The 10648-nt window shown below is 65.6% G+C and overlaps 1 protein-coding gene across 1 annotated transcript; it reads right to left on the minus strand.

Annotated features, from left to right (window-relative positions):
* Nucleotides 1-1551: 1551 nt before the first annotated feature.
* Nucleotides 1552-9528, minus strand: CKM (creatine kinase, M-type). The gene is made up of 8 exons (XM_005295679.4): nt 9251-9528; nt 7123-7336; nt 6161-6315; nt 5618-5750; nt 4115-4286; nt 3434-3557; nt 2372-2561; nt 1552-1788 (listed from the first exon to the last, which is right to left on the minus strand). Exons 2-8 carry the CDS (start codon nt 7313-7315, stop codon nt 1610-1612), a joined length of 1146 nt encoding a protein of 381 aa, XP_005295736.1. The 5' UTR covers nt 7316-7336; nt 9251-9528; the 3' UTR covers nt 1552-1609.
* Nucleotides 9529-10648: the final 1120 nt, after the last annotated feature.

Consider the following 10648-nt stretch of genomic DNA (forward strand, 5'->3'; position numbering starts at 1 on the left):
CGATGCGTCCCTTGGGGATGATGCCACCTGCTGGGCTGGCAGGAGAGCGGGGTCCAAGACAGTAACAAGAGGGGAGCCCCCTCCAGCAACCAGGGAGCAGAGACTGCATCTCTGCATGGGCATGCCTGAGGTGGGCAGCTTGGAGGGCAGGGAGGTGGAGGGCACCGCTGGAGTCTCATGATATGGGGGGCTGGAGGGCACGGGGAGCCAGAAGGCGCAGGTGAGATCTGATCTGATGAGAAGGGTGGTAGGGCCAGGGAACAGGGGGGCACAGCTGGGGGCTCACATGGGGGTGGGATGGCTGGAGGGCACAGGCACTGCTGCCATCCACATCCAGCGCTGCCCCATTTCTCTCTGGAGGCTCAGGCCCATATTCACCAACTGTACCAGCCCCCCAGGGAGCAGCTCAGTGCATTTCACTCAAAGCCCCACTTCCCGGCATGGGGGGATGATGGGCAGCTGACAGCGACAAGCTGGCACCCTGCTCCTGGGGCCTCGCTACCTCTCAGGAGGTTTAAGCTGAGCTCCAGGGGAGGGGCTTGCTGGGCAAACAGGTGGGTTCTGAGACTCTAATGCCATGTGCCAGCCCCTAGAAGAGGGCAGGCTGGGCTGCAGGCACCGAGCAGGGCTGGAGGCTGCCACCCACTGTGGCTTTATAGGGGCCGTAGGATGAGTCCTCCACCTGCTGCCAGGGCCATGGGGAGAGGGGCCCGACTGGGAAGGGGCCCCAGCTCCTTGGAGCAATAGGGCCAGGGCTGGACTGTCCCTGACTGAGCCCCACCCCCAGCACAGACTGGGCTATGGCCTTTTGCACATGGCTCCTTGGGCAGGCAGATCATGGGGCCCGTGTCCTGCCCCCTGCACACAGCCAGGGGAAGCCACCGCACCAGGCTCCCAAGGAGCCCTGCAGGCAGGCTGGGGCTGTTATGCCCAGCGTGGAGGTGGGCATTTTGCTGCATGCCCCACAGGGCAGCATCCCCCCGAGCAAACCTCCCCCTGCCCCCCTGCAAACAGGCAGGGGGGGCACCAGGAGCTCTGGGGCCGGCCTGGCCTCTCCTGCCCAGACCACAGCCCCTGTCACACTCAAGCTCGGGTGAGGCTCAGCTGTGGGGCTTGGGAAACAGTTGGCAGCTGCCCCCCAGGTGCACCTGGAGATGGGGGGGCTGAGATGCCCATGGGGGGCAAACAGTTTGAGGCCAGCACACAGCAGGGGGGCTCCAGCCCTGGGTGCTCAGTGCCCCCCCAGCTGAGCAGAGCAGCTGGCAGATGTGTGGCCTGCCTCTGTCAGGCGTGGGACCCCCTCCAAGCTCATGGCCCTCCATAGCCAGGGACTTGGCCCAGCACTCACGCACCTGGGAGTTGGGGAAGCGGTTCCTGCCCAATCTTCCCCAGAGCACAAGAGCTGGGGGGCTGGGAGAGGGGTATGACAGCCCCTGCCCCGGAGCCCCCTGGCTGGCACTGGGATGTGCTGCCCCCCAGACCACCTGGAATTATGGGCTGTTCTCCCCACCTGCGCTCCCGCCCGGACCCCCATGGACACAGACCAGGCTGCCAGGTGGCCACTGTTACTTTATTAGGTCACACGTGCCCGCTGGCGGGGGGCAGGCGCCTACTTCTGGGCTGGGACCATGTCGTCAATGGCCTGGCCCTTTTCCAGCTTCTTCTCCATCTCCACCATGAGCTTGACGCCGTCCACCACCATCTGCACCTGCTCCACCTCGGAGAAGCCCAGGCGGTCAGCGTTGGAGATGTCGAAGACGGCACCTACGGCCTCGGTGTCCACGCCACCTGGGGGGCACAGCGCCATGCAGCTGAGCCCAGACCCCACTGCAGCGGAGCGGCCCCACCAGCCTCCTGGCCCCACCGCGCTAGCCTGGCCTCTGCCCACAGCTGCCAGGCCCCTAGAGACCCCATACAGCACCCATGGCCCAGCGCATTTCCTGCCCCCCCCCACCTCACAGCTGCCTAGTTGCCCCCCACTCCTGGCGTCCAGGCTGCGCGCTCCAGGTCTCATCCAGAGCCTCTCAGATGCCCCTCAGCGCAGCACACCGGCTTGAGGGCACCCCAGGGGCTGAGGGTAGCAGGACATGGCTCTGCCTGGGGGATGGGCAGGGCCCCACCGGAGTCACACAGCCCCTGCTGGGCTCAGCCCTGCCCTCTCCCCACACCTGTGTCCCCCAGCCCAACTCTGTGACCCCACCCCCAACCCTATGCTCCCCACGTGCCACACACACACACACACACACACACACACACCCCTATACTCCCTAGAACCCAAGCCCCCGGTAAACCCACACCTACTTGTGTCTCCAACCCTGCCCCCCCATACCTCAGCCCCACCCTACACCCACTTGTGGCCCCCGCCCCTCACCTGTGCCGCGCTTCTGCAGCCGCAGCCTCTTGAGGGTCTCCTCAAACTTGGGGTGCTTGCTGAGATGGGGGAGCTTGACATGGACCCCACCCCGCAGGCCGGTGCCCAGGTTGGAGGGGCAGGTCAGCACGTAGCCCAGGTGCTCGTTCCACATGAAGGGGTGGCCGGCCTTCTTAAAGATCTCCTCGATCTGCCGGGTAGGGAGAGAGCCTGTCAGCCCAGCGCCCCCCAGCCAGGGTCAGGCCAGCCCCCCCCCCTCCCCACACACACACCCCAACTCCCAGCCAGGGTCAGGCCAGCCCCCCTGCCCTCCCAGCCAGCGTCAGGCCAGCCCCCCTGCCCTCCCCCACCCAGGGTCAGGCCAGCCCCACACACACACACCCCAACTCCCAGCCAGGGTCAGGCCAGCCCCCCCTGCCCTCCCCCACCCCCCCCAGCCAGGGTCAGGCCAGCCCCACACACACACACCCCAACTCCCCACCAGGGCCAGGACAGCCACAGGCCTTCCAACAACCCTCCACCCAACACACCCCAGTGAGGACTAGCCTCCCCCCCCCCGCAATGACCCCCAGCCAGGACCAGACAGACCCTCTGCTAGCCACCCCCTTCCAGCCAGGGCCTACCCCCTAATAACAATCCCAGCAGGGCCAGGGATGCCCCCACCAGCTGGCACTTAAGCTGGACAGGGAAGGGTAAAAATGCTCCAAACTCAAGGTCCCAGGGCACTGAGCATCTCTCCCAGGAAACTCTCCTCCGGCAGGGCCATGCCTGCAGGGGGCCGTGCAGCAGCCACTCACCTGGAGTGTGCCCGTACACCAGCTGGCCAGCCCTCACCCCCACTCCCAGCACCAGGGTGGACAGTGGGGCCTGGGTGCCAGGACTCCTGGGTTCTATCCCAGCTCTGGGAGAGGAGAGGGGTCTAGTGGTTAGAGCAGCGTCTGGCAGCCAAGACTGCTGGGCTGTCTCTCTGGTCTGGTGACGTGGGGTCTCGTGGCTTGGAGCAGGGGGCTGGGAGCCAGGACTGCTGGGCTGTCTCCCAGGTTGGGGGCGCAGGGCGCTCACCTTCTGCAGCCCGACACAGAAGCGCCGGAACACCTCCTTCATGTTGCCGCCCTTCTCCATGGAGATGACGCGCAGATGGTCCTCCTCGTTCACCCACACCAGGAAGCTCTTGTTGTCATTGTGCCTGCAACCCGGAGCAGGGTGTGATGGCACCGGCACAGCCTGAGCCCCTGGCAGACTCCTCTCCAGCCCCCCAGCCCTGCCCCATTCGCCCCCTCCACCCAGTCAGCCCTCGCCCCCCACAGGCCAGGCAGCGCCAGCGCCCCCTTGTCACAGCTGCTGCGGAGCTGGGGAAAGGGCCCTGGCCTCTGGGCCAGAATCTGCCAGTCCGTCTTGTACCTGCAGGGCCGCTCTGAGCTGGGCAGCCCTGTGCCAGGGACGGACGGGCTACAGGGCATCCTTCCCCGACTCTCAGACCCCCCCAATGCTCTGCCCTAGGGCCCAGGGGAGCAGGGATAAGGGAAGGAGCATGCAGCGCCACCTGGAGGTGAAACTACACAACAGTTTAGCATCTCATTACAGAGCTGTGCATAAAACCCAGGAGTCCTGGCTGCCAGCCCCCTGCTCTAGCCACTAGACACCACTCCCCTCCCAGAGCCAGGGATAGAACCCAGGAGTCCTGGCACTGAATCCCCCTGCCCAGACTCCCCCTCCAGTGGCGCTGGGGGCCCCGGTGCTCACCATATGCCCCTGGCATCGGGCCAATCGCGGGCCATGCCTGAGGCCAGCAGCAGGGGCGAGATGGGCTTGTCGAACAGGAAGTGGTCGTCTATCAGCTGCTGCTGCTCCTTGTCGCTCATGTCCTTCAGGGGGTAGTACTTGCCCTTGAACTCCCCGGTCAGGCTGTTCAGGGCTGGGGAGAGAGCAGGGGTCAGCCCCGGTCCTGGCTCCGTTCCCCAGCCCCATGGCTCCTCTGCTCCAGAGCCCAACCCCCTCAGCACCCCACTGCCCTGCTCCCAACCCCCCACTTCTCCACATGCACCACCCAACTCCCTCGCTCCCCTGCACCCACCAGCCAACCCCTCCTACTCTCCTGCACCCCTGCCCTGCACCCAACCCCCCCACTCCCCTGCTCCCAACCCCCCACTTCTCCACATGCACCACCCAACTCCCTCGCTCCCCTGCACCCACCAGCCAACCCCTCCTACTCCCCTGCACCCCTGCCCTGCACCCAACCCCCCCACTCCCCTGCTCCCAACCCCCCACTTCTCCACATGCACCACCCAACTCCCTCGCTCCCCTGCACCCACCAGCCAACCCCTCCTACTCCCCTGCACCCCTGCCCTGCACCCAACCCCCCCACTCCCCTGCTCCCAACCCCCCACTTCTCCACATGCACCACCCAACTCCCTCGCTCCCCTGCACCCACCAGCCAACCCCTCCTACTCCCCTGCACTTCTGCCCTGCACCCAACTCCCTCATTCCCCTGCACCCAGCACCCCACTGCCCTGCACCTACCAACCAACCCCTCCTACTCCCCTGCACCCAGTGCCCAAATCCTCCTTGCCCTGCATTCAGCCTCCCAGTGCCCAAACCCCTCAGCGTCCCACTACCCCACTCTCAGCGCCCCAACCCCTCCTACTCCCCTGCACCCAACTCCACCACTCCCCTGCACCCAGTGGCCCAGCACCCTCAAGGCCCTGCTCCCCTGCACCCAGCGCCCTCAATACCACACCGCCCCTGCTCCCCAGTGCCCAGCTGCCTTGATGCCCCACTACCCTGCTCCCCTGCAGTCAGTGCCCAGCCCTTCCCTTCCCCCAGCGCCAAACCCCCTGAGCACCCCACTGCCCTGCTCCCTGCACCCAACCCCCACACCCCATTCATGGCCCCCTATAGCCCCATCTCAGCTGCCCAGTGCCACCCGCCCCAACCCCCCCTCCAACCAGCAGGATCCCTTCCCCCACATGCCCCATAAACAGTCAGCAGGCACCCCCCTCACAGCCGGTGAGAACAGCTCACGCCATCAACGGCCTGGCCCAGGGGACACCTTCCCCCCCATGAGACATGTTCAGTTCACGCCCTGTGGGGACCCCCCCCCAACCCACTGAGCACCCAGCCCTTCCCCAAGCCCCCCCACCAGCACATCCGAGTGCTGGCCTGCAGGTGCCCTGCCCCCAGCCTGTCCCATTGTCCCCCGCCCCATCCCTGCTCCTTCTCGGATGGGGCCTGGCCCCAGCCCCCTACCAGTGACAGAGAGCTTCTCGATGGCGCGGCGCTCCCCGCGGCTGCAGTGGGGGGGCAGCGTGTACCCCTTGATGCTGCGCCCAGTGCGCACCCGGCTGCTCAGCACGTAGTTGGGGTCCAGGTCGTCTCCGCCCTGCGTGAGCCAGAGGGAACCAGACCCTGTAATGCCCCGGGATGGCCCCCCAGAGCACCTGGTCCCCGCAGGCTGGGCCCTGCCCGAGCCGCTGGCCCCCAGCTGAGTCAGGTCCCTCCCCCAACACGACCCCTGCTCCCCAAATCCCAGTCCCGCCCCCCCCCCCAATCCCCCGTCCCAGGCCCCCAAACCCCCACTCCATCCCCATCACAGCCCCTCCGACCCCTGCTCCAGCCCCTGTCCTAACCCCACCAGCCCCCACTCCAGTCCCCCCACCCCCACTCCATCCCCCATCACAGCCCGTCCGACCCCTGCTCCATCCCCCGTTCCAACCCCCACTCCAGTCCCTCCACCCCCATTCCATCGCCCATCCCAGGCCCCCCCCCCCAATCCCCAATCCCCGCTCACACCTTCAGGTTCTCGTGGTTCAGGTCGGTCTTATGCTTGTCCGTGGGCTTGTAGCCGCCATGACGGTCCTGGATGATGGGGTCAAACAGGTCCTTGAAGACAGTGTAGGACTCCTCGTCCCCGGCCACGCAGCCCACCGTCATGATGAAGGGGTGCCCTGCAGGCAGCGCGGGGGGGGTTAGACTGGGCAGGTTGGGAGGGGCCATGGGGCACAGGGCCTGCCGTAGGGTGCAGCCATAGGGCACAGCTGGATGGCATCCCACCCTGCTGCTCCTTGGTAGGTGAGTTGGGTCCATTCCCCAGCGAGGGGGTGGCCAGGCCAGGAACCAGGCCCCTGGGCAGTCGGGGGGGCAGCAGGAAGGGCTCAGCCCCTCTGCACTAGGCTCAGGGGGTCACTCCCCCCCACCCCCCTGCCCAGGCAGCCTGTCCCTTTGCGGTGGCTGTGTGGGAGGCCGAGGGACACTGGGGGGTGGGTAGTCTCCAGCAGATTGCCACAGTGCTGGGAGCCAGGCTGGGCAGCTGCAGTGATGGGGGGGGGCTCACAGGATCCTGGATGCACTGGGGGGGGGAATGAGCTCACAGGAGGTGGCTCCCCCCCAGTGCGCCCCCCCCCCCCCGGCCGGGGCCAAGGGCTAAAGGCCAGGTGTCTGCAAGGCCCTCGCCCTGCTCCGTGGCAGGTACCTCCCAGGCCCCATCCTGACTCACCCCCGGCAGGGCCGTGCTCAGTACCACGGTGGATGGCATGGGTGCTGCCCCCCCCCGGGTGGCGGGGCTGGGGAGTCAGGGCTCAGGCTGCATGGAGGCTAGGGACAGCCGCTGCCATGCCCAGCTAGACTGGGTCCAAAGAAGCGAGAGAGCTGAGGGGGGTGTGGAGTGAGGGGCAGGAGGTTCTCGGGGGCGGGGGTCAGAGCCCTGCCACAGATAACACGTCTGGCCCTGGGAGTGGGGCTCAGCCGGCGCCCACCTGGGTTGTCCACCCCGGTCTGGATGATGTCATCCAGGGTGAAGCCGCTGGGGGTCTCCTTGTCTCGCAGCTTCTTGTAGATGTCCAGGGTGAGGGCCTTGGCCATGTGGTTGTTGTGTTTGGCGAGGTCGGGGAACTCCTCCTCCGCGGAGAAGTTCAGCTTGTACTTGTTGTGGGTGTTCCCGAACGGCATGATGGCGGGCGGGGGCGAGTCCTGCGGGGACAGGGGCTTGCTGAGTCCTGGGGGCAGCCGCCGGCTGGAGCCAAGGGCTGCTAGCCAAAGCCCCCCTCTGCCATGCCCAGAGGGCTGATCCCGCCAGCCTCCCATGCCCATCTCCCCACCCACAGAGCAGCCCTGGGGGGGCATAGCCACCCCCCAGACAGAGGGGTACATCCCATTGCTCCCTCCAGGGCCCAGGCATCCTGTGTTAGTTGCACCAGCCTGAGGTCTCCTGGGGGGTGGAGGCACCTAAGTCAGGGTGACCCCATGTGACGAAGTGGGAAAGTTCTTAACATTTTGTCTGAATACTGTGTGCACCTCGGTTTCCCCTGTGTTACTCAGGGATCTAGATCAGGGGTCGGCAACCTTTCAGAAGTGGTGTGTCGAGTCTTCATTTAGTCACTCTAATTTAAGGTTTCACGTGCCAGTAATACATTTGAACGTTTTTAGAAGGTCTCTTTCTAGAAGTCTATAATATATAACTAAACTATTGTCGTATGTAAAGTAAATAAGGTTTTTAAAATGTTTAAGAAGCTTCATTTAAAATTAAATTAAAATGCAGAGCCCCCCGGACCGGTGGCCAGGACCTGGGCAGTGTGAGTGCCACTGAAAATCAGCTCGCGTGCCGCCTTCGGCGCGCGTGCCATAGGTTGCCTACCCCTGATCTAGATGGTGGGACAAGGGTATGTGATAGTTGCAGAGACCCCCAGCGGGCAGGTGCGACGGCCGGCTGGCGGCCTGGGCGCAGACAACGGCCGACACTCTGTAGCCTGGCAACTGATGGCCGGGGCCCATTCTCTGCCAGAGCCAGCCGGAGGAGTTGGAGAACAAAGCGAGAGGTGGAGGCCAGGGGACCTGCTTGCGCGGGAAAGAGACGGAGGACAGAGGAGGGCAGCTGGGGCCAGCAAGGGGCGCTCCCCCCAGGCAAGGGCTCGGGTTCCTGGAACGGGAGAGTCAGTGTCAGTCTCAGGCAGAGCCCAGCACCCCACTGTCAGGGCAGGGGGCACCCCTGGCTGGGCCAGGGTGAGCATCATGGTGGCAGAGCACGGCAGCAGTCATCGTGCCCAGGGGCTGGCAGGTGGATGCCCATGGGGCAGCAGGGACAGGCAGGCAGAGGTCAGAGGCGATGCACCGGTGGGGAGGAGGGGCAGCAGAGGGGGAGGGGACGTATCTAGTTGCTGCCAATGGAAAGTTGGGTTCTTTTTCAGCTGCTGCTCCGGGTTGGTTATTTTTAGCCCCTGCCCTTGTCCCGAGAGGGCCCCGGGCACCTGCCGGGAGCAGCCGCAGCTGCCAGCGGAGCCCACATTCCAGGGGGAGCATTTGCATGGATCAGCGCTCCTGGAGCCAGGACCCGGCGGGCTCCGATATGGGGCCCCGAGGCACCAGGCCACAGGGCTCTGGGAGCAGAGGGACCCAGCAGGGTCCGGTGTGGGGCCCCGGCCCACAGGGCTCTGGGAGCAGAGAGACCCTGCACACAGCCCCTCCACCATCCCCCAGGGACCCAGAGACACTGCCAAGGTCAAACAGGTCACCAGCAACCAAGAGCCATCCCTGGGCATGCCCCAAGCACCAACCACTGGCCCTGCAGCCCCTCCACCTCCATGGGGGCACCTTGGCCACCAACCACCCTGCTGGGCCCCCCCATCTCCCCTCAGGAGGCTTCCCCTTCCCTCCAGGAAGCCAATGGGGGCATTGACATTTGACTCCCCATGCACACTGCACCCACAGGGCCCCCTTTCCCTGTGGCCCCCTGCCTGGGAACACCCAGCACCCACCCACCCACCTGCCCAGCTCCTGGGCACTCTCTGCTTGCCCTGCCCAAGGACGGCACAGACACCTGTCCCTCCCCGCCCATGCCCCATCCTGGGCTCCATCAGCTGCTGCTCACAGGCCCGCACCAGGGGTTACCTGATCAGCAGAACAACGGGGACTCCTCTACTCCAGCGCAACAGGTGACCCAGGACAACAGCGGGGGAGCTGCCCATATATACCTTGTGGCCAGCTCCCATTGGCTGGCTCCGAGCAGCCAGCCGACCCCGATTGGACACTGCTGCCGCCAGCCCAGCACAAAATTTGGGGATGTCTCCAGCTGGCCTGGCTGGGTGCCCGAGGGCTGCGGGATCTCGGCCCGGCTGTATCCCAGTGACGAACAAAACAGACAAAGAGCACAGGGAGAAATCCCAGCTGGTGCATTGTGACCGGCCCGGTCCGTCCCACCCGCCCCCCGGGCCATGACCGGCCGGGTCCATCCCACCACCCCTAAGGCGACAACCAGCTGGGTCCGTCCCACCGCCCCTGGGCCGTGACCAGCTGGGTCCGTCCCACCACCCCCTGGGCCGTGACCGGCTGGGTCTGTCCCATCCACCCCGAGGGCCACGACTGGCCAGGTCCATCCCACCCCCTCAAGGCCACGACTGGCTGGGTGCATCCCACCCCCACCAAGGCCACGACCGGCCGGGTCCGTCCCACCTACCCCTAGGCCAGACCGTCCAGGTCTGTCCCACCCTCACCCTGGGCCATGACCAGCTGGGTCTGTCCCACCACCCTCCGGGGCCACAATCAGCCGAGTCCCTCCCACCCCCCACTGGGCCACAACTAGCCAGGTCCATCCCATCCACCCCCAGGCCATGACCGGCCAGGTCCATCCCATCCACCCCCCCATGCCACGACCGGCTGGGTCCCTCCCACCACCCCCTGTGGAAATGTCCTAGAAGGAAGCTCTCCACCGGCAGCCCTGGCCGGAGATCCCTGCATGGGGAGGGGCAGGGTGGCAGGCTGGAAAAATAACCTCCCTGGAGCAGACCCTGCACTGACACACCAGCCCCAGGCACCAGCCCCTGAAGCCCTCCAGCCCCCCGTGACAAAGTGAGAATTTTCGGTGCAATATTTATGAAGCCCACACATGCCTCAGTTTCCCCATGTACATTGCAATGCTACGGGGGAGGGGGGTTAAAGAGTTATGTCTGCTCTTGGGGTGAAACAGGGATATGGGGGCACCTTGCTGTCTAGGGTGCAATAAATGGGTCGTTAACGCCAACATCCATATAATTGGGGGGAGGGGCAACCCCACCCACTCAACCCCCCCATACAGGAACAGGGGCTGAGTGTTTCCTGCATCTGTCCCCTCCAGACAGACTGCTCCCTAGTGCCAGCGTCCTCACTGCCAGTCCCTGCTGTGGGCCTTGGGGGCGTGAACACTCCAGGCATGGGGGGCAGGGAGGAGCCCCTAGAAGGAGGGGAGGAGAGGCCCACAGATCCCCTGGTGTGAGGGATGTTAGAGGACCCTGGGATGGCAGAACGGGGGGC

Source organism: Chrysemys picta, chromosome 17 (assembly GCF_011386835.1).
Source record: "Chrysemys picta bellii isolate R12L10 chromosome 17, ASM1138683v2, whole genome shotgun sequence".
NCBI lineage: Eukaryota > Metazoa > Chordata > Testudines > Emydidae > Chrysemys > Chrysemys picta.